The sequence below is a fragment of the Haemaphysalis longicornis genome, unplaced genomic scaffold, assembly GCF_048455015.1.
Source record: "Haemaphysalis longicornis isolate Haplotype H1 unplaced genomic scaffold, Haemaphysalis longicornis Haplotype H1 scaffold_3, whole genome shotgun sequence".
Taxonomy (NCBI): domain Eukaryota; kingdom Metazoa; phylum Arthropoda; class Arachnida; order Ixodida; family Ixodidae; genus Haemaphysalis; species Haemaphysalis longicornis.
In genome coordinates this window covers 232,484,478-232,502,294 of record NW_027526335.1, presented here as the reverse complement: position 1 = coordinate 232,502,294, position 17,817 = coordinate 232,484,478, and the positions used below count along the sequence as shown (strand labels likewise).

General features: G+C 50.2%; 2 protein-coding genes across 4 annotated transcripts in view; one reads left to right on the top strand and one right to left on the bottom strand.

The window, feature by feature from the left end:
• Positions 1-1,499: 1,499 nt before the first annotated feature.
• On the bottom strand, positions 1,500-11,588 carry Exo70 (exocyst complex component 7). Its single transcript, XM_077705169.1, has 3 exons — positions 11,116-11,588; positions 10,735-10,932; positions 1,500-3,286 (listed from the first exon to the last, which is right to left on the bottom strand). The coding sequence occupies exons 1-3, from the start codon at positions 11,341-11,343 to the stop codon at positions 1,754-1,756; spliced, it is 1,959 nt and encodes a 652-aa protein (XP_077561295.1). The 5' UTR covers positions 11,344-11,588; the 3' UTR covers positions 1,500-1,753.
• A 212-nt stretch (positions 11,589-11,800) lies between these two features.
• LOC144176051 (proteasome assembly chaperone 2) overlaps positions 11,801-17,817 on the top strand; it is a 42,473-nt gene continuing 36,456 nt past the window's right edge. Inside the window, exons 1-2 of one of the 3 annotated variants that reach the window (XM_077705172.1) lie at positions 11,801-11,989; positions 17,383-17,545. In XM_077705172.1, coding sequence (XP_077561298.1) covers positions 11,918-11,989; positions 17,383-17,545 — 235 coding nt within the window. In that variant the 5' untranslated portion in view covers positions 11,801-11,917. The remainder of the gene's footprint in view (positions 11,990-17,382; positions 17,546-17,817) is intronic. The other 2 variants (XM_077705170.1, XM_077705171.1) reach the window with 2 other exon arrangements.

Below are 17,817 nucleotides of genomic sequence, written 5' to 3'. Positions count from 1 at the left end.
CACTTGTTTGGGAGTTCTGTTTAAAAGCAATCATGTGTCCACTATGAATGAACAAAAATTTCCCCGCATTTCCCCGAGGGGAAGAATGTGAAAGTGCGAATGCACGAGTTGAATTTACGCGGTTCGGCAATGTTCGCGAAAGAGAGATCACACACACACACACACAACTACAAAGAAAGAAAGATGCATTTATTCACAGACACCTATTTGTGTTGTCGTTGTACTTGATTGCTAGAGCGGATCTCAGCTTTGAAATTTCGTGTCAGTACTCCTTTAAGCGGGTGCATTAGCCCTTCTCACGCCCGATTCCTGGCCAATCCCCCACGTGGGTATGTGCCATGCACAGACACCTATTTGTGTTGTCGTTGTACTTGATTGCTAGAGCGGATCTCAGCTTTGAAATTTCGTGTCAGTACTCCTTTAAGCGGGTGCATTAGCCCTTCTCACGCCCGATTCCTGGCCAATCCCCCACGTGGGTATGTACCATGTCAGCGGCCAGGCAGCGCGCGCCCATCTCCCCCCGTTGCCAAGGAAGACGAGGAGATTCCTGGCCAATCCCCCACGTGGGTATGTGCCATGTCAGCGGCCAGGCAGCGCGCGCCCATCTCCCCCCGTTGCCAAGGAAGACGAGGAGCGCGCGCACCCGCAGCTGTTGCTATGTGGACGGACGGCGGTCGCCGGAATTCAGGGTCGCTTATTCGCACTTAAAAAACCCCCACCTCCCCTCGCGGGAACCCCTGTGTAGATGCGACGCATAGGCGGAGCGGCGAAGGGACCGCGTTTTATAGCGCGCACTGCGTAAGCCGGTCCCAGTCGATGACGACGTTGGCGTACTTGTAAAGCGGCGTGGGCTGTAGGAGTTTGAGCCAAGCGTGGATGTTGCTTCGCCGGAGAACGGCACACCGGTTATATGCGCAGCGCGCCCGAAGGAGAGGAAACCGCGGAAAAGAGAGTACTGAAGCATCACAGCAAGCCGGCCTAGTTGGAAACGATTCATGATTGGACTTGTGCAAAACAAACGGGGACGAGGAAGGAACGACAAGGACAAGTCGCGCTTGTCATTGTCGTTCCTTCCTCGTCCCCGTTTGTTTTGCGCAAGTCCAATCATGAAGAGAGTACTGCACATGCGCCGGCCCCAGCGCGTCTGCCGCGGTTATGACGCAACGTGCCGCGGCTATGACGCAACACAATCCACTTTAATCCAATCCAATGCCCCTCGCGAGAGAGTGTTCGCTATCGGAGAGGAGAGGGGGTGAACGGCGGAGAGCGCAGCTGGCGCGGCGAGGAGAACGGGGGAGGGGTGGACAACGCCGCCGACGACGACGCCGAAGGGACAAGGCGAGTGAATCAGATGCTCTGCATCTGATTCACTCGCCTGCAAAAGCTGCAAGGGGCTGAAGATGCGATACACAATAACTGTTCTCACTTCGTGCATTAATAAGCAACTGCTGCTGCTTTTGGTGTATTTGTGTTCACAGCACTGCAGTCGAGAGGAACACTTTTCAGCACGGGAGAGTTCTTTTATTGCTTGTGACATTTTTCAGAGCCTTGTGAAACCGGGTGAAGTAAAAATACGACCATTTTGGTTGCATTGTGGCACTGGTACGCCACCTGCACTGGTGGGTTTGGTTCCGATATTCTTAACTCGTTAATGCGAAGCTATGCATCACCGCACAATGCTCACTGCCCTCTGGGAGGAGGTTAAGCCAGGCACAGGTGCGCATGTAATGCCAAAGAAGACCAGCGGAAGCCATCAGGCAGCTGCGTCAAAGAACTGGTCGATGAGGTTGGACACCTGGAGGGGCGTGTACTTGAGGTATTTGTCCGGGTTCTTGGTGAAAGGCAGCGCCGAGTACTTGTCGTAGAAGAGCTTGTACTTGGGCAGCACGAACTCCTTGTTGTCCCGCTTGAGGCTCTCCCGGAGCTCTACGTCCGGCACGGCGTACGCCTTCTGCACGCGGTACAGCTCCTCGAGCTCACGGTTGAAGCCGGTGAACTTGTCCTTGATGCCCTGGCGGTCCTTGTCCCGCAGCTTGGCCCCCGCCGCCACGGGCCGGTCCAGCTCGAGCACGTAGTGCAGGACCCGGCTCCAGCTCTGCGAGTAGAGCCGCTTCTGGTCGCGTATCTGCTCCTCGTACTGCTCGCCCAGTGTGGGCTCGTAACCTTGCACCACCTCGAGCAGTCCCGACCGCACCAGGGCCCGCAGCACGTAGTGCAGGTTGTTCAGCCGGAAGACCGCCTGCAGTGCCTGGTCCTCGTAGCGGGCACTCTTGTTGTGCAGCGTCAGGTTGAGCGCCGACAGCACCCGCGTCACATACTGCGCCAGTGCGGCACGGTTCGGGTCGCGGCTCTGGCTAAAAGACGCCAAATCCCAGACGGCCAGCACGGCCCCTGCGGCCTCCACAAAGCCCAGCAGCTGCTCGAGCACCACCATGACGTTGCTGGTGAGCTCGTGCACAGTGCCATCGCGTGGCATCTTGCCCTCGGGGTCTCCCTTGACGCTGTCCACCAGCTCTTCGAGCGCCTTGTTCAGCGTAGTCTGCAGCGTCACCGCCAGGCTCGGCAGACGCGCGGCCGCCGCGCGGCCGGAGGTCGGCCCCGTCAGGAGCGAGTCGTAGTCCTTGCGCAGTGACCGGACGTGCTGGAGGACCGGGAAGAGGCACAGCACGCTGACAAAGTCGTGGCGGGCCACGCACCGCTTGACGCGACCCGCCAGGGCCTCCCCTTCTTGGGTGACAGTCTCGAGCGCGGCGAGCACGACCCGCTCGAGTGGCAGCGGGGGCTCCGGGCCCAGCACATGCCGCAGCAGCCGGTCTTCTGCCTGCATCAGGCGGCAGAGGGCCGTCAGAGTGGTCAGGTAGGCGTCCACCTCCTGGTCCAGCAGCTCGTCGCGCGTCGGCTCCTGGAGGCCGGCGTCTGTGGCCCGCCGCAGGCCCCGCAGCAGGGCCTCGTGCAGACGGCGGGGCACACGACCCTTGCGGTTGGCGCTCAGCTGCGGCGACGCCGAGGGTGGCAGCGACCCGCTGCTCGCCGATCCCGTCTTGTGGTGCTCGCGCAGGCCCTGCATCGAGCGCACAAGGATGCGCGAGCGCTGCGTCGCATACGCGTCCAGGTGCTCCGACACTCCCCGCTTCCGCAACCAAGATGAGATCCGCGCCAGGTCGGCGACCACCGAAGCAGCCAGGGGCTCAGGTATGTTCGGTGACGGGCAGTCCTCCACCAAGTCCAGAATGGCCACGGGGGCCACGGGTCGACTGTGTCGGGCCAGCAGGGCCTCAAACTCGGCCTGCACGAGCGATGTCAACAGGAAGGAGTTGCACAAACTAAACTGTGCTTTTAGGCTGGGTGGCACATTCCACAAAAGCAAGAAAGGTGCAAAAAGAGGATGGAAAGAAGGCAGCAACACAGGCACTGAGTAACAGCATTGCATTCTCACAAGGAAAAACATGTGCGTTCAGAAGAAAACCAAAAGGTAAACAAGTCAAATAAACAAAAAAGGACAGGATGTGTGGAAATAAATACAGTCAAACCTCAATGAAATGAAATTTACAAGGTAGCAATTTTTTTTACTTTTTCCCATTCTTATTCTCGTTGAAAGTGCATATTCTTTTGCGACATAATGAAGAAATTTTTACCACTGCTTCCAACTAAAAGGAGCCCTCATGCATCACACATACAGCCAGAATGAATCTGAAGGATATCGAGAAAGCACCAGCCAATTTGCACAACAGCGCCTTCGCATGAAACTTTATACAGCAGGCCAGTTGCCAGTCCGTACTTAAAACCAGCCGTCATTGGCCGGTTTTTTGCCCATCGTGCCGTGATTATTTTTTTTTACGCAAGTGTCAATGAATACAATGATAAATATGTCAACAAGCTGCGGAAAGACATGCGAGCGAGCAGAGAAAATATGCGGGCGAGCAGGCTCGGAGGCCAAGGGGAGAACAGAGCTTTTCATGGACAAAGTGTGTTCTGTTACTTTCAGTGCACCACATTCAGAGCAATACCCAAAATCTCGAGTCACTTTCAGTACACATGGTGATTTCTGTCTAAGAAAATTCTACAATAATTAGAACTGCATGTCAAAAAATACATGGCGTCTCTTTGCCAACAAAAATTCAACCTTGTATATAAGCCCCCCCCGCGAAGGGCCCCTTTTTTTTCTTTCGGGAAAAATGCCAGCCCTAGCCACAATGAATCAGGTTCCGCATCATCTCTTCATACTCCTGCTGAAGATTAGCTTCAAAAGGTCTGTTAACTGAAACGTTGAGGGGTTGCAGCACTGGTGTTAAGCCAACTGCAATCATCACCAAGTTGCAATCGCTGTTCTGAAGTTTGATTGCAACCTCCAAAGAGGATGGTTGCAAAACACCTCTAACAAAAGCATTGACCGCATGCATGCAGGTCTGCCACGCAATCTTCTGGGAAAAGTTGCCACATGACTTGAACCCAGTCTTACATCAGCTCGGCTGCCATCGACCCATGTTCCTGGAAGATGCCATCTTTAGGAGCACATTAATTTTTGGGCATATTCTTCCTTTGTGAGTGTGACGTATGGCGGTAGCTTCTGGCCACCAGCGATTATGCACAGCATCACTGTGGCATGCTGCTTCCCATACCCTGTCGTCATCACATTCAAATGTGCAAGCCCTCGCCTGTCAAAACACACAGAAGCCAATCTGGTCGAGGCCACAGCTCTGTTCCTTCCCTGTAGAGCCTCATCACATAATGCTGAAAAACAGAAAGTTTTCCTTTGAAATCGCCTGGTAGCTTCTGGCAAATCATTGTCCGGCGTCTTAAACAAAATACATTTCTTTTCACCATATGCTCCACCCAACCCTGACTTGAACAAAATACTGTGCGGGGAATATGCATTTATACTGAAATCTCCATCGCTTTCATCTAGATTGCATCGGCAGTGACTAACAAAGCCCATTCATTTGCTGCAAACAAACTCACAGACAAAGTTGTGAATGTTGGCTCCTGTGAACTTGTGTGCCAAAGCGCCTGTGACAATCCGATCCCGCTGCTTCCTCTACCTGACGATGCAGGCTCGGTCCACACCAGATTTCCCATGGCACTTTGGTTGCCATTATCCTCAGCAATACGATTACAGTCTGCTTGAAGTCCAATCTGATGGCCGCCCTTTTTACGACTTTCGTTGGGGCTGTCAAACAAGTGACACCGAACAACACAACACGTGCCCGAGGTGTCCTCGAAACCTCCTGTGTGCCCTTTATGCCGATGTCGGGACCACGTGACCGCTAGCTGATTGTTATTGTGTTCTCTTCTGGCCAGTTTCTGATGCCAGACACGGCCAACAGACTCTGTTCTGTCGGGCAACAGAACGAGCAAGCATGCTCGGTGACTTTGGCAATGTGCACTTCCTCACAGAAAATGGGGTGCTTAGGAAGCGTGTGCAGTTTTTCCCTAAATTTCTTTGTGAAAATAGGGAAATAGGGGGTGTGCATAAAGTCAGGGGGTGCTTAGAATTGCGAAAATACAGCACATAGGCACACACAGTTCAAGGAAAGGATCTTCACATAAGGCAGACTTTTCTGAAAGTTTGGTTTGCCAGTTTTGTTTTTTGTTTGCTCGTTTTAACTCCTGCTTTGAGGAACATCTTTTGAGTCCCTGAGTGGCAAGGCAATTGAGAGTTTCCCGTCATGTGCCTATTTATGCATGAAACATCCACAAGTGATTGTGTGTCTGGCTCTTCTTGCTCTTGGTTGTTACGCCCTCTCAGGAGGCATAATACGACCGAGGTGTTCAACGGTTAGGGAAGAAAAGATCGTCCCACTTTATGCTGGCTCTGCTCCAACATTGACCTGCCATGATATGCTTTCCAGTTGTCATCATCATCATCAGCCTATCTACGCCCACTGCAGGGCAAAGGCCTCTCCCATTATTCTCCAATTACCTCGGTCCTGTGCCAACTGTGACCAATTTATCCCCGCAAACTTCTTGATCTCATCTGCCCATCTAACTTTCTGCCGCCCCCTGCAACGCTTGCCTTCTCTAGGGATCCACTCTGTCACCCTGAATGGCCAACGGTTATCTTGCCTTCGCATTACATGCCCCACCCAGCCCATTTCTTCTTCTTAATCTCTACTAATATGTCCATAACACGTGTTTGTTCCCTGACCCACTCCGCTCTCTTCTTGTCCCTTAATGTTACACCTATCATTTTCCGCTCCATTGCACGCTGAGTCATTCTCAATTTAAGTTGAACCCTCTTAGTGAGCCTCCAGGTTTCTGCCCTGTAGGTAAGTACCGGTAAGATGCAGCTGTCATACACTTTCTTCTTCAGCGACAATGGTAGGCTGCTATTCATTATCTGAGAATGTCTGCCATATGCACCCCACCCCATTCTGATCCTTCTAATTATCTCTGCCTCATGGTTGGGATCTGGGGTCACAACTTGGCCTAAGTAGATATATTCGCTTACCACTTCCACTGCCTCGCCACCTATCTCAAACCGCTGTGCTGTCCCGAGGTTATTGATCATTACTTTAGTTGTGCTGTCCCGAGGTTATTGATCATTACTTTAGTTTTCTGCATATTAATTTTTAGGCCCACGGTTCTACTCTGTTCGTCCAGTGCGGAAAGCATGCTTTGCAATTCGTCCCCCGAGTTACTTAGCAAGGCAACGTCATCGGCAAATCTGAGGTTACTGAGGTATTCTCCATTAACCCTTACTCCCACCTCTTCCCAATCCAATGTTCTGAATACTTCTTGTAAACATGCTGTGAATAACACTGGAGAGATTGTGTCTCCTTGTCTGACACCCTTCCTTATAGGTATTTTACTGCTCTCCTTATGGAGGATGATGGTAGCTGTGGACCCATTGTAGATATCCTCTAGTATTCTCACATAATGCTCATCTACCCCCTGGTTCCGTAATGCCTGAATGACTGCTAGGGTTTCGACCGAGTCAAACGCTTTCTCATAATCTATGAAGGCTATATATAGCAGTTCAGTATACTCAGCGCACTTCTCTATCACCTGATTGATCGTGTGAATAAGGTCCATTGTTGAATAACCTTTACGGAACCCTGCTTGTTCTTTAGGTTGACTGAAATCTAAGGTTGCAAAAATTCTGTTAGTGATTACCTTGGTAAGTACCTTGTAGACGACTGACAGTAAGCTGATCGGCCTGTAATTTTTCAAGTGCTTCATGTCGCCTTTCTTATGGATTAGGATGATGTTCGCGTTCTTCCAAGATTCCGGTACACTTGCAGTCATTAGGCACTGCGTATACAGGTTTGCCAGTTTTTCAAGTACAATTTCTCCGCCATCCTTCAAGAGGTCTGCTGTTATCTGATCCTCACCAGGTGCTTTGCCCCCTTTCATTTCTTTCAAAGCCTTCCTTACTTCTTCGGTCGTTACTGGTGGGATGTCTATCTCCTCTAAACTACTGTTTCGTTCGGCATTATCCTGGATGTCCCGGCTACTGTACAGATCCCTGTAGAACTACTCGGCCACTGTGACTATTTTATCCCTAATTTGTGATGACATTGCCTTGCTTATCTTTAAGTGCATACATCTGATTTTTCCCCACGCCAAGACGCCTCTTCACAGCTTTCAGGCTACCTCCGTTCTTTACAGCGTATTCGATTCTCTCCATATTATACTTCCGTATGTCAGCTGTCTTACGCCTATTAATTAACTTCGAAAGCTCCGCGAGTTCTATTCTGTCAGCTGCAGTAGAGATTGTCATGGTTTGCCGTTTCCTAATTAGATCTTTCGTCTCCTGTGAAAGTTTACCAGTACCCTGTCTAGCCATAGTGCCCCCGACTTCTACTGCACACTCCGTGATAATGAGTGTAAGGTTGTTGCTGGCTTCCTGTGTCGTAAGCTCAGCTTCATCGTTAAGAGCTGAATATCGGTTCTGCAGCGCGATCCTGAATTCTTCTGCTTTACGTCTTACTGATAGCTCATTTATCGGCTTCTTTCGTACTAGCTTGTTGTGGTCCCTCCTCAAATCTAGCCTAATTCGAGATCTTACCATACGGTGGTCACTACACCTTACCCTTCCGAGCACTTCCACATCCTGCACGACGCCAGGGTTATCGCATAATATGAAGTCTATTTCATTTTTGTGCTCCCCATTCGGGCTCCTCCAGGTCTACTTCCGACTCTCCCGTTTACAGAAGAAGGTATTCATTATGCGTAGGTTATTCCGTTCTGCAAACTCAACTAGTAGGTCCCCCCTGCTATTTCTACAGCCCAGACCATAGTTCCCAACTGCCTTGTCTCCAGCCTGAGTCTAGCCTACTTTAGCATTGAAGTCCCCCATAACTACGGTATGCTGTGTTTTTACTTTAGCCATTGCCGATTCCACATCTTCATAGAAGCGTTCCACTACTTGGGCGTCGTAGCTGGATATGGGCGCGTAGCCCTGCACCACCTTGAGCTTGTACCTCTTATTGAGCCTAATTACAAGACCTGCTGCCCTTTCGTTAATGCTATAGTATTCTTCTATGTTGCTAGCTAAGCTTTTATTGACTAGAAATCCCACTCCCAGTTCTCTTCTGTCTTCTAGACCCCAGTAACACAGGACGTGTCCATTTTTCAGCACCGTTAATGCCTCGCCTGCCCTCCTAACCTAGCTAAGCCCTATTACATCCCATTTAATGCCCTCTAATTCCTCGAACAACACCTCTAGACTCGCTTCGCTAGATAAGGTTCGCGTGTTAAACGTTGCCAGGTTCAGATTCCATTGGCGGCCTGTCCGGATCCAGGGATTCTTAGCACCCTCTGCTGCGTAACAGGTCTGACCGGCGCCGTGGTCAGTTGCTTCGCAGCCGCTGGGGACAGGGCCGAGGGTTAATTGGCGTATTCATGGGCGGTTGTGGCCGTTACTACACCAGGGTGGCCAATCCTGCTCTGGTGAGGGAGTGCATTACCGGCAATGGTCGCCGGGGTCAGGCCGCACCCCAAACCCCTTTGTGCAATTCCATCAATACGCGGATTTTTTTTTTTAATCCGGTGGGAATTGTCCGGCACTGGGATTCGAACCACGGTCCTTCTTTCCAGTTGTAAATACTTGTAAATAAATTTTAAAGCTTAGAGCAGACTGTTGTCTGCCGGGTAACACTGATCAGTGATCTCACATCACTGACCCGTACATCGTAGCTCTAACGAATGCTGTTTCCTCCTACATTCCATACATTTTTGCAGGAATTATGTTTGTTCCCTCTACTTGGTTTGACTACTAGCCCTTGCAGCGTGGTCCCTGCAGCCACACTGTGAAGTAGCTTCTCACACAGGTCTACCAGGGCTAATGTGCAGCACGTTCACTGGCATCACTGAGCCTCAGACTTTTTTCCAGTTCAGCTGTAGCGGTGCATTTATTGGTCTGGGTAACTGAAATGCTCTTCTTGGTTAGGAGCCCCACTAATCTCACAGTGGATTCTGCTTATGTGATTTGCGCTGCTGCTATCAATGCCATGGTGGGGTCCCTGTGCAACTAAGTACAAGCTCCTGCTGTAAGCACAAGACTAACATTGTTTGGGAGCCTTTCTCTTGAGTGCGCCCATCCATCCATCTCCTCTACGGCTGTATTTAGCGGCCATAGTGAAAGGCTAAGCGACATTTTTACACGGTGGCAGCAGGGAGCACACAGCAGTGTGCCGACTGGAAGAATGGCCTTCGACTCCACAGGGAGGCTCACTTGTTTCAGCACACAAGAAGTAAAAAGTCGAAGAAATTGCACTCAGTGCACTGAAGCTGTTCTAGGGTTTTTTTTCAGGAACACAGGAAGGTCACCCGTGACACTAATTTAGAGTGACACAGGGTGGTTTGAATGCAGAAAGAAGCATCTTTGACCAGGGCTACTCGAAAGCACAATGGCCCTCCATTAGGCTTACCCCTTCCTCAATGTTCTCGTTTTCTGTGGCCAAGCACAGGGGGATTGAAAGGAACACGAACAACGAGGCACACAGCCTCTGACACATGCCGCACCAGCTGGCTGCACTGTCAGCAAACTGCACGCAGGCGTAGCTCTTTCAGAGCATTTGACAGTGTGGCCAACTTAAAAGGGGCCGCTCATTTATTTTGAGGCGTCTTTTTATGCTCTGTCGCCACTGTGCATCCTGTTATCTACTACATTCGAGAGCCAAGCGCGCAGCAGGCCGATTGCAGCTAGCATGATGCCCTTCAACGATCATCCTGCTCAGTGGCGATGCAGTGCGAAAAGGTGACTCAAAATAAACAATTGGCATCGCTTCTCGATCAAGCCTTTCCCCTAACAGTAGGTCACACTCTCAAACACTCTGAAAGAACTAAGATTGCGCGCAGTTTACTGACAGTGCAGCCAGATGGTGCAGCATGCATCGGAGGCTATGCGCTCCGTTGTTCACATTTCTTTTAACTCCCCCTGTACACCTTTTCATGCCGAAGCAGCCCATTGCGAACGACACACTGGGGCTCTCCAATTTACAGTCTCGGACTCACCGCGGACTCCCCGAGAAGCAGTCCGGCATTCGATTTCCCCATGTATCCCTATGGCTTCGGGGAATCCTCGGACTACCCGCGGACTATCCGCGGTGAGCCTGAGAGTGTAAATCGGAGAGCCCCACTGCTAGTGAGCTACACGTACGGAGGTAGCAGCGGGAAGCCAAGTCGTAATCCAGGCCAAGCAAGAGTGGCACGTGACTGCAGCACCTGATTTCCCCCTAGCCTAGTGCACCGCCCCCTTTGTGGCCAAAAGGAAGAAAGGGGGAGCCGTGCCTGGAGGGAGGCGAGCCCCTCGGTGAAGAGCTGCTCGAGCAGGTTGGCCTCGATGTTGTGGGGGCTGTTGTTGTCGAAGTAGTCGCGCGCCTTCTCCACCTGCTCCATGGCCTCGAGGAAGGGCCCCAGGTTCTGGTCGCTCGGGCCCTGGCTGATCTTGGGCTTGGCCATCTGGGACACCCCGTACAGCTGCAACACCTGCGCGGCACCCAAGGGAGGGGGCACGCGTGACCTGTCTATGCCAGTAGCACGACTCTCCCGGGGTGGTTGTGAAAAAGAGAAGAGAAGGGGGGCGCCCTGGAAACTAGCGCGAAGGAAGCACACTTTTCGTCAACCGCCATGCAGAAGTTCAGAGCGCGGTATCAGACTACATCACGTCACCTCTTCGAGCAGGGCGAGCGTGCGGTCGATGTTCTCCTGGCGCCTCTGCAGGTTTCCCGTTTCGTGGTACACGGGCAGGATGGTGCGCTCGAGCTTCATGAGGCGCTCGTCGAACGACGACAGGATGCCGCACATGCCCTTGCTCAGCTGGCTGCTCTTGGCCAGCGCCTCCTGGAACAGCCGCATGTTCTCCACCTGCCGGTTCACCTTGTGCTGGGCGGCGAACATCTTGGCCTTGGCTGCGTCCGCAGTTCCGAGGCGGCCGTTAGCACACTCACTCACAGGGCATATTCAACGCAGCGCGAACACAGCGAGCGCTCCAACAGCCTGGGAAACAGATTAGCCTTCCTCAGCACTTCGGTGCGAGATGCAGGTCGCCCTACCCGGCCTATATTGTCCGTGAACGACGATACACACAGACGCCGCACCGAACACACCCCTTGCAGACAAATGGGCTTTACCACAGAACAGGGAGGATGATGATGATGCTATTTATTTCTTTGTAAGTAGTAGCATAGCCTCCTTTATGGCAGTAGTGAGAAAGTAGCACGTAAGGGATTCAGTAATATTTAGAGGCTGCTGTTTATTTTTTTACAGAAAATGTGGTCTAGGAGTTTGCTCTTATTACATACTAGAAGACCAGTTGCAAAAGGCTTGACCTGGCTTGAGCAGCTTGTTTCGTCATTATTGTCATCATCAAGCGCTTCTCCTGCCGCTGATTTCCAATCATTTTTCCAGTTGTGTGAATCTTGTGTAGTGTCATTGCCAGGTTTCTTCTCGTTGCTGTCGTCGCGGAGGTGTGATGCTGGCGAACATGTTCGTGCCGCTGCCGCCTTTTAAGGGACACCAATGGCACGAATACTCTCTCGTGCTGGTAATTCCGCATCCCATTGTACTGCGTAAGAGCGAGCCGGAGAAGCGCGCACCTTGCATTGCTCTCGGCCGAAGTTTGTGAAACCAGCTTGTAATTAGCTACTGTTCCCAGCATTTACTTGTTCTGGAAGCCGGCGCAAAGTCAATCAATCATACCAAGAGGCGGAGCCGTTTTTGCTATCGTGCAAATACTTCTGACCACTGCGGGCAACCAAGGCAACCTCGCCTTTTGCTCTGCGGTTGCGTGTGTCTGCACTGGATCGAGGCCGACTTGATTCTGAGTCGAAGCGCTTTTAATAGTGTACGTATTTCGCACTGGGAAGCCTAAGTGGTGGATGAATTTGAAACCTTTTCAGTTAAAAATTGCATCGGGTTCATGTCATTAGAGTTGCTTTTTAGACTCGCATGATTCTTCGCAGCCGAGTAGCCTTGGCGTTTAGTAGTCAACCTCTAAAACGAGTAATTAAACCCTGTTTGGGCTGGGTAAATGTCAGCAGATTTCGTGCTCGGCAGCCGAAGTACGAGTTCTTTACGCACCTAAGAGAACGAGAATCGTTGTCGCGATTCTGTTGGTTCCTGTTGGTTCCTAACAGGTCGTGGAACTCGCATTCCCGTGAAGACGCAAGACGGAGGTGCTGTTCGGATCACAGAAGAGGCAGAAAAACATTATCCCGGGATGGATGCTGTGGCCCCTTAGTGCATACCTGCCAAAACAGGGGGAATAACAACTTTGTATTTGGAAAAAAAAATCCCCCAACAGTGGAAGTCACACTGTCTAACAGTGTAAGAAGGTTCCAGTGTTCCAAAATGCCATCATGGACATAGAGCATGAAAGTTTACAACACAAACATCTTGGCCTTGTTGCCTTTACACTTCCTACCACGAGGCCCTAACAAGCATGGCTTGGTTGATGCATGTAAACATCAGAGCTCCACGTTTAATCATGTACAGCTGGCAAATTTTTTAACAATATCACGGGAGCTTCGACCAGTGGGTGGGTTTGTGCCTTATCACAGTAGACAGTGGCAAAACGAGGGGGGGTGGTTCGCACAGTGCACATTGGCAGTTCACCCCTTCCCCTTATAATCAGCCGGTTATCTTCATTGCCGGGCTGTGACAGCGTCAAGGCGGCTGATAAGCATCGGAAAAAGGTTGTGTCGGGCTTGCCGGAACATCCTGGCCGCTAACGGTTGCACTGGCGAGTCTGTTCTGCGCATGCCAAGTGCTCCCACTTGTTTTGCTACTCTCTGCCGTGGTAAGACACTTACCCACCTGCTGGGCGACATTATTAAAAAATAGGCGGCTGCCCGACACCAAGCTTCATTGAAGGAGATATAACCTGTCAACTACGTAGATAAACGCAGTGCCTAGAATGCCGTCCGACTGCAGCACTTCAAGCAAACATTCCAGGTCTTTCCAGGGCCGTCTGACGACGTTTTAACTTAGTTGCGGGGCCCAGCACTTAAGTTCCTTCATTAGCTCATCATAAAGCTTAGGAAGAGACCTGAGGGGGAATGAGGTGGCTCATTAGCTGCTTGTTTGCAAACCCGAGATGGGCAGTTCGCTGGTTTTGGTGCCGCGCTGTGTCTTATAAGTTCGATTATTGCTGGCTTGTAACGCATCCTTGCATCTCTGCAGGAATGGGTTGGGAGCCAGCATAAAGGCGATGCGTGACCCTCACATTCTTTAGAATGGGAAGATGAGTCCATGAGTCAATATAGCTGAGTTGACTAGCGCTTGCCACTGATTAAAAAACAGACACCGACCGCAAAAGAAGACGTTTTGGCTCCCGTGTGGGAGCCTCGCCACATAGAGCCTTGTTCACAATGAGCCAGTGTTCTTGTGTTCCTCTGACCTCGTCCTTTGCACTTTTTAATTTCTTGAAGCCGTGAACCAGCTCGTGAACCGTGAACCAGCTTTATTTTATTAAATAAAGCTGGGAAACTCTCGAAATCTAGGAAGCCACAGCTTTCGGGCTGCGGCAAAGGACGATCACGGGACCAAAGGAGAAATGCTGGTGAGCTCTCCTTGACCAAAGGTGTTTTCTGTAGCCTGCAGGTGGAGGGTATCATTTCACGTGCCCATGCCACCATACTCACCAGTCATGTTTTGAACCACCCAAGCACTGAAGAAGACAGAACAAAAATTCTGCATGTCTGTTTTTTTTGTTGCCCATACACAAAAATTGGTTGCTGTAATACCCTGCCAGTGCCCAGCGTGAAATGGAAAATAAAGTGTGGAAGCGTACTTGCACTTGGAGGCAACCAGGGCCTGCTAGGCTGGTCAGCAGGTTTTCCCTTAGTTTCCTTTGCATCGCTTGCATGTATTGTGCAGGTGTCAAAATCAACTTTCTATTTAAAAATGTGAAAACACAGTGTATTTCTGCATCAGGGTTGACTAAATTTCACTTAAGACCGCTCTTGAGTGGCGGCATAAGGCAGCGATGTTCCGTACTAAGGAGAAAAATTCCTACTTGTAGGTTCAGAAGTTCCGTATTTTTAGCAGTTCTCCCTGCATGTTTCTGGAGAATTCCCTACAAATTTCCCTGCACTCTCTTTTTTCAGCTCATACATCTTTACGTTGAGTTTTGGGTGCTATCCAGTACCCAAGTTTGCTTTACATAGTTTTCCGCTTCCGAACGCAGACGTAGTTCAGAGACTCAGAGTTTCAGCGTGAACTAAATTCCACTGCGTCAGCTGCTGAGCAGCACTTGGCTATGCATTTCACGTTTTGTACCAAAATGCATGCTTGCTTAGCATCATGATCAACCTCGAAGTGCAAGAGAACAAGACATTGTTGTGTAAGGGAGATCATTTTAGCTCAGCGCCGGAACTACTGGCTCGATCTCTTGTTGACAGCATGAGGACTGAGGAGCACCAGAAATACCTTTTCTTACATTGCGCAGGAATGCATGTGAACAGGCTTCAGCCCTTCAGCTGCCTCCGCTTCACGCCTCACTAGATCTTTCTCACGCAGCATTCTTTCCCCTCTGCTCCCTCCTGTTTTATGAACTGGATTGGAACCAGTCTGTATGCTTGTGGCTTGCGGGCACACGACTGCGGATATTTTAACATAAGTCTAACCAACTGTTAAGGGAATTAACTAAAGTATAAGCTTGGGTGTGTTGGTATAGCATTCTTGAAACAGTGCAAAGGGACGAGGCGTAGACGGGACACAGTGCAGACTAACAACAGATGTTTATTGCACAAAATTACTTAAAACAGAATTCTGTTGCAACAAATGAGAGGAAGAGGGAAGAATAAAGAAACACAAATTTCAAGCCGCCACTGTAGCTCACGTGCTGTCATCGGATAAAAAGGTAATTTCTTTGTCAGTTAACAGCACCGAAGGGTAGCCGACACAAGACACGTGTGTCAGCTACCCTTCGGTGCTGTTAACCGACAAAGAAATTGCCTTTTTATTCGGTGTCGGCACATGAGCTGCAGTGGCGGCTTGAAATTTGTGTTTCTTTATTCTTCCCTCTTCCTCTCATTTGGTGCAACAGAAGTCTATTGCAAAGGGACGAGGCGTAGACGGGACACAGTGCAGACTAACAACAGATGTTTATTGCACAAAATTACTTAAAACAGAATTCTGTTGCAACAAATGAGAGGAAGAGGGAAGAATAAAGAAACACAAATTTCAAGCCGCCACTGTAGCTCACGTGCTGTCATCGGATAAAAAGGTAATTTCTTTGTCAGTTAACAGCACCGAAGGGTAGCCGACACAAGACACGTGTGTCAGCTACCCTTCGGTGCTGTTAACCGACAAAGAAATTGCCTTTTTATTCGGTGTCGGCACATGAGCTGCAGTGGCGGCTTGAAATTTGTGTTTCTTTATTCTTCCCTCTTCCTCTCATTTGGTGCAACAGAAGTCTATTGCAAAGGGACGAGGCGTAGACGGGACACAGTGCAGACTAACAACAGATGTTTATTGCACAAAATTACTTAAAACAGAATTCTGTTGCAACAAATCAGAGGAAGAGGGAAGAAGAAAGAAACACAAATTTCAAGCCGCCACTGTAGCTCACGTGCTGTCATCGGATAAAAAGGTAATTTCTTTGTCAGTTAACAGCACCGAAGGGTAGCCGACACAAGACACGTGTGTCAGCTACCCTTCGGTGCTGTTAACCGACAAAGAAATTGCCTTTTTATTCGGTGTCGGCACATGAGCTGCAGTGGCGGCTTGAAATTTGTGTTTCTTTATTCTTCCCTCTTCCTCTCATTTGGTGCAACAGAAGTCTATTGCAAAGGGACGAGGCGTAGACGGGACACAGTGCAGACTAACAACAGATGTTTATTGCACAAAATTACTTACACTGTTCCAAGAGTATTACGGGAACTTAAAAAAGAAAACGAGGAAATGATGTGAGGTCCAGTTTACATTTTTTTCCTTTTACCTATGACTCCTGAAATTTCCTGCAATTATTAATGATTCCTGTTTTCCCTTTTCAAAATTACCTCCAAAAATTCCCGGAAAAAGGGAAAATTCCCTGCATAGAACATCAATGGCATAAGGTTTCTTTTTGTTATTGTGGCTATGGTGGGTCAACAAGCCCCAGTAGTGATGCATGGAAAGGGTGTTGCTGAAGTGGGTTATTCGTTGCAAGGTAGTTATTAAGAGACAAGGAATTTAGCGGGAGGCGGCATTATTGGTCGTTTGAAACAAGCTCAAGCTGCAGTCTGCTACTGTGGCCTGAGGAAGAAGTATAAAGGGGGAAGTGCAAGCTGTGTGAGAGCATCTAACAGACTACCACTACCCGAATGGTGCGCATCCATTATCCTGCGAGTGCTACATTGCCACCGAAGAGTAGCTGCTACAGTGCTGCTGCAAAGCGCAGCATGGATGTGCCTGGTTTGGCGTTGAAAAATTGGCCATCTGCTTGCTTCACTGCAAACGCCGTCTGAAGGCGGTGGTCGTCTGCCACCCCTGCCGAGCAGCTCGTTCTCTGCTCCCCGCTTGGGCTCTGCCCCTCCCCTGTCGCTCCTGTCGTGATGAATTGAGTGACGGTTTGTTCAGTGCAATGCAGTTTTCCCGCCTTGGCACGCCATCTGTTGGGCCAGTGCCCACCTGTTCCCTGTTTTTCCTGTTCTGCTAGGAACAGTGTCGAGCTCTATTCTCTCTCTTCTTGCTTTTACGCCGCATGAGCTGGAGCCTATCCATGCCATATTTAACGCCTAATTTTTTTACTTGCTATCATAAAGACCAGCCCACTTAACTGAAAGAACGTGGGAACTCAGGGTTGTGTACATATATTTTGCCTGAAATATGCTTTTTTTCTTCGCATATAAATGGGGAATTGTGTGAGTTAGTCTTTGGAAAGGTTTTGCCTGTATAGAAAGTTCCCCCTTCACAATTATTCCCTCTTTTGGCTGGGTGGCTGAATCGTTGCAGCCGGTGGTGTCGGTGGGCAATGCGGCCCAGCTGGCAGTGGACCTGCTGCTGTCCACCCTGGAGACTGAGCTGGTCGGCCACATCCACTCGACCGCTCTGGTGCCGCTGGTCGGGGGAAACCCGTACCGGGTCGGGGACCGCCGGCTGGCCACCGCCTGCCAGGGTGAGCTGCTGCGCTCGCTCGTAACTCCTTCTTCAAGGCACAGCCAGCCGACTTGACCTCGCTCTCTATCCCTTGAAACACCTTGAATTGAAGCGGTTTTCCTAAGAGGGTCCCATAACGTTTGTAAGCGAACTTTTACATCTACCAGCCTTCGTATGCAACCAAAACAAATGCTGGCAACCATGGCAGGGAGCCGTGCGGCCACATACTCGTAACTGCACGTCAGGTGAACAGAGGTGTTTAAAAACTTGTCCCCAGCTAAAAAAAAAAGA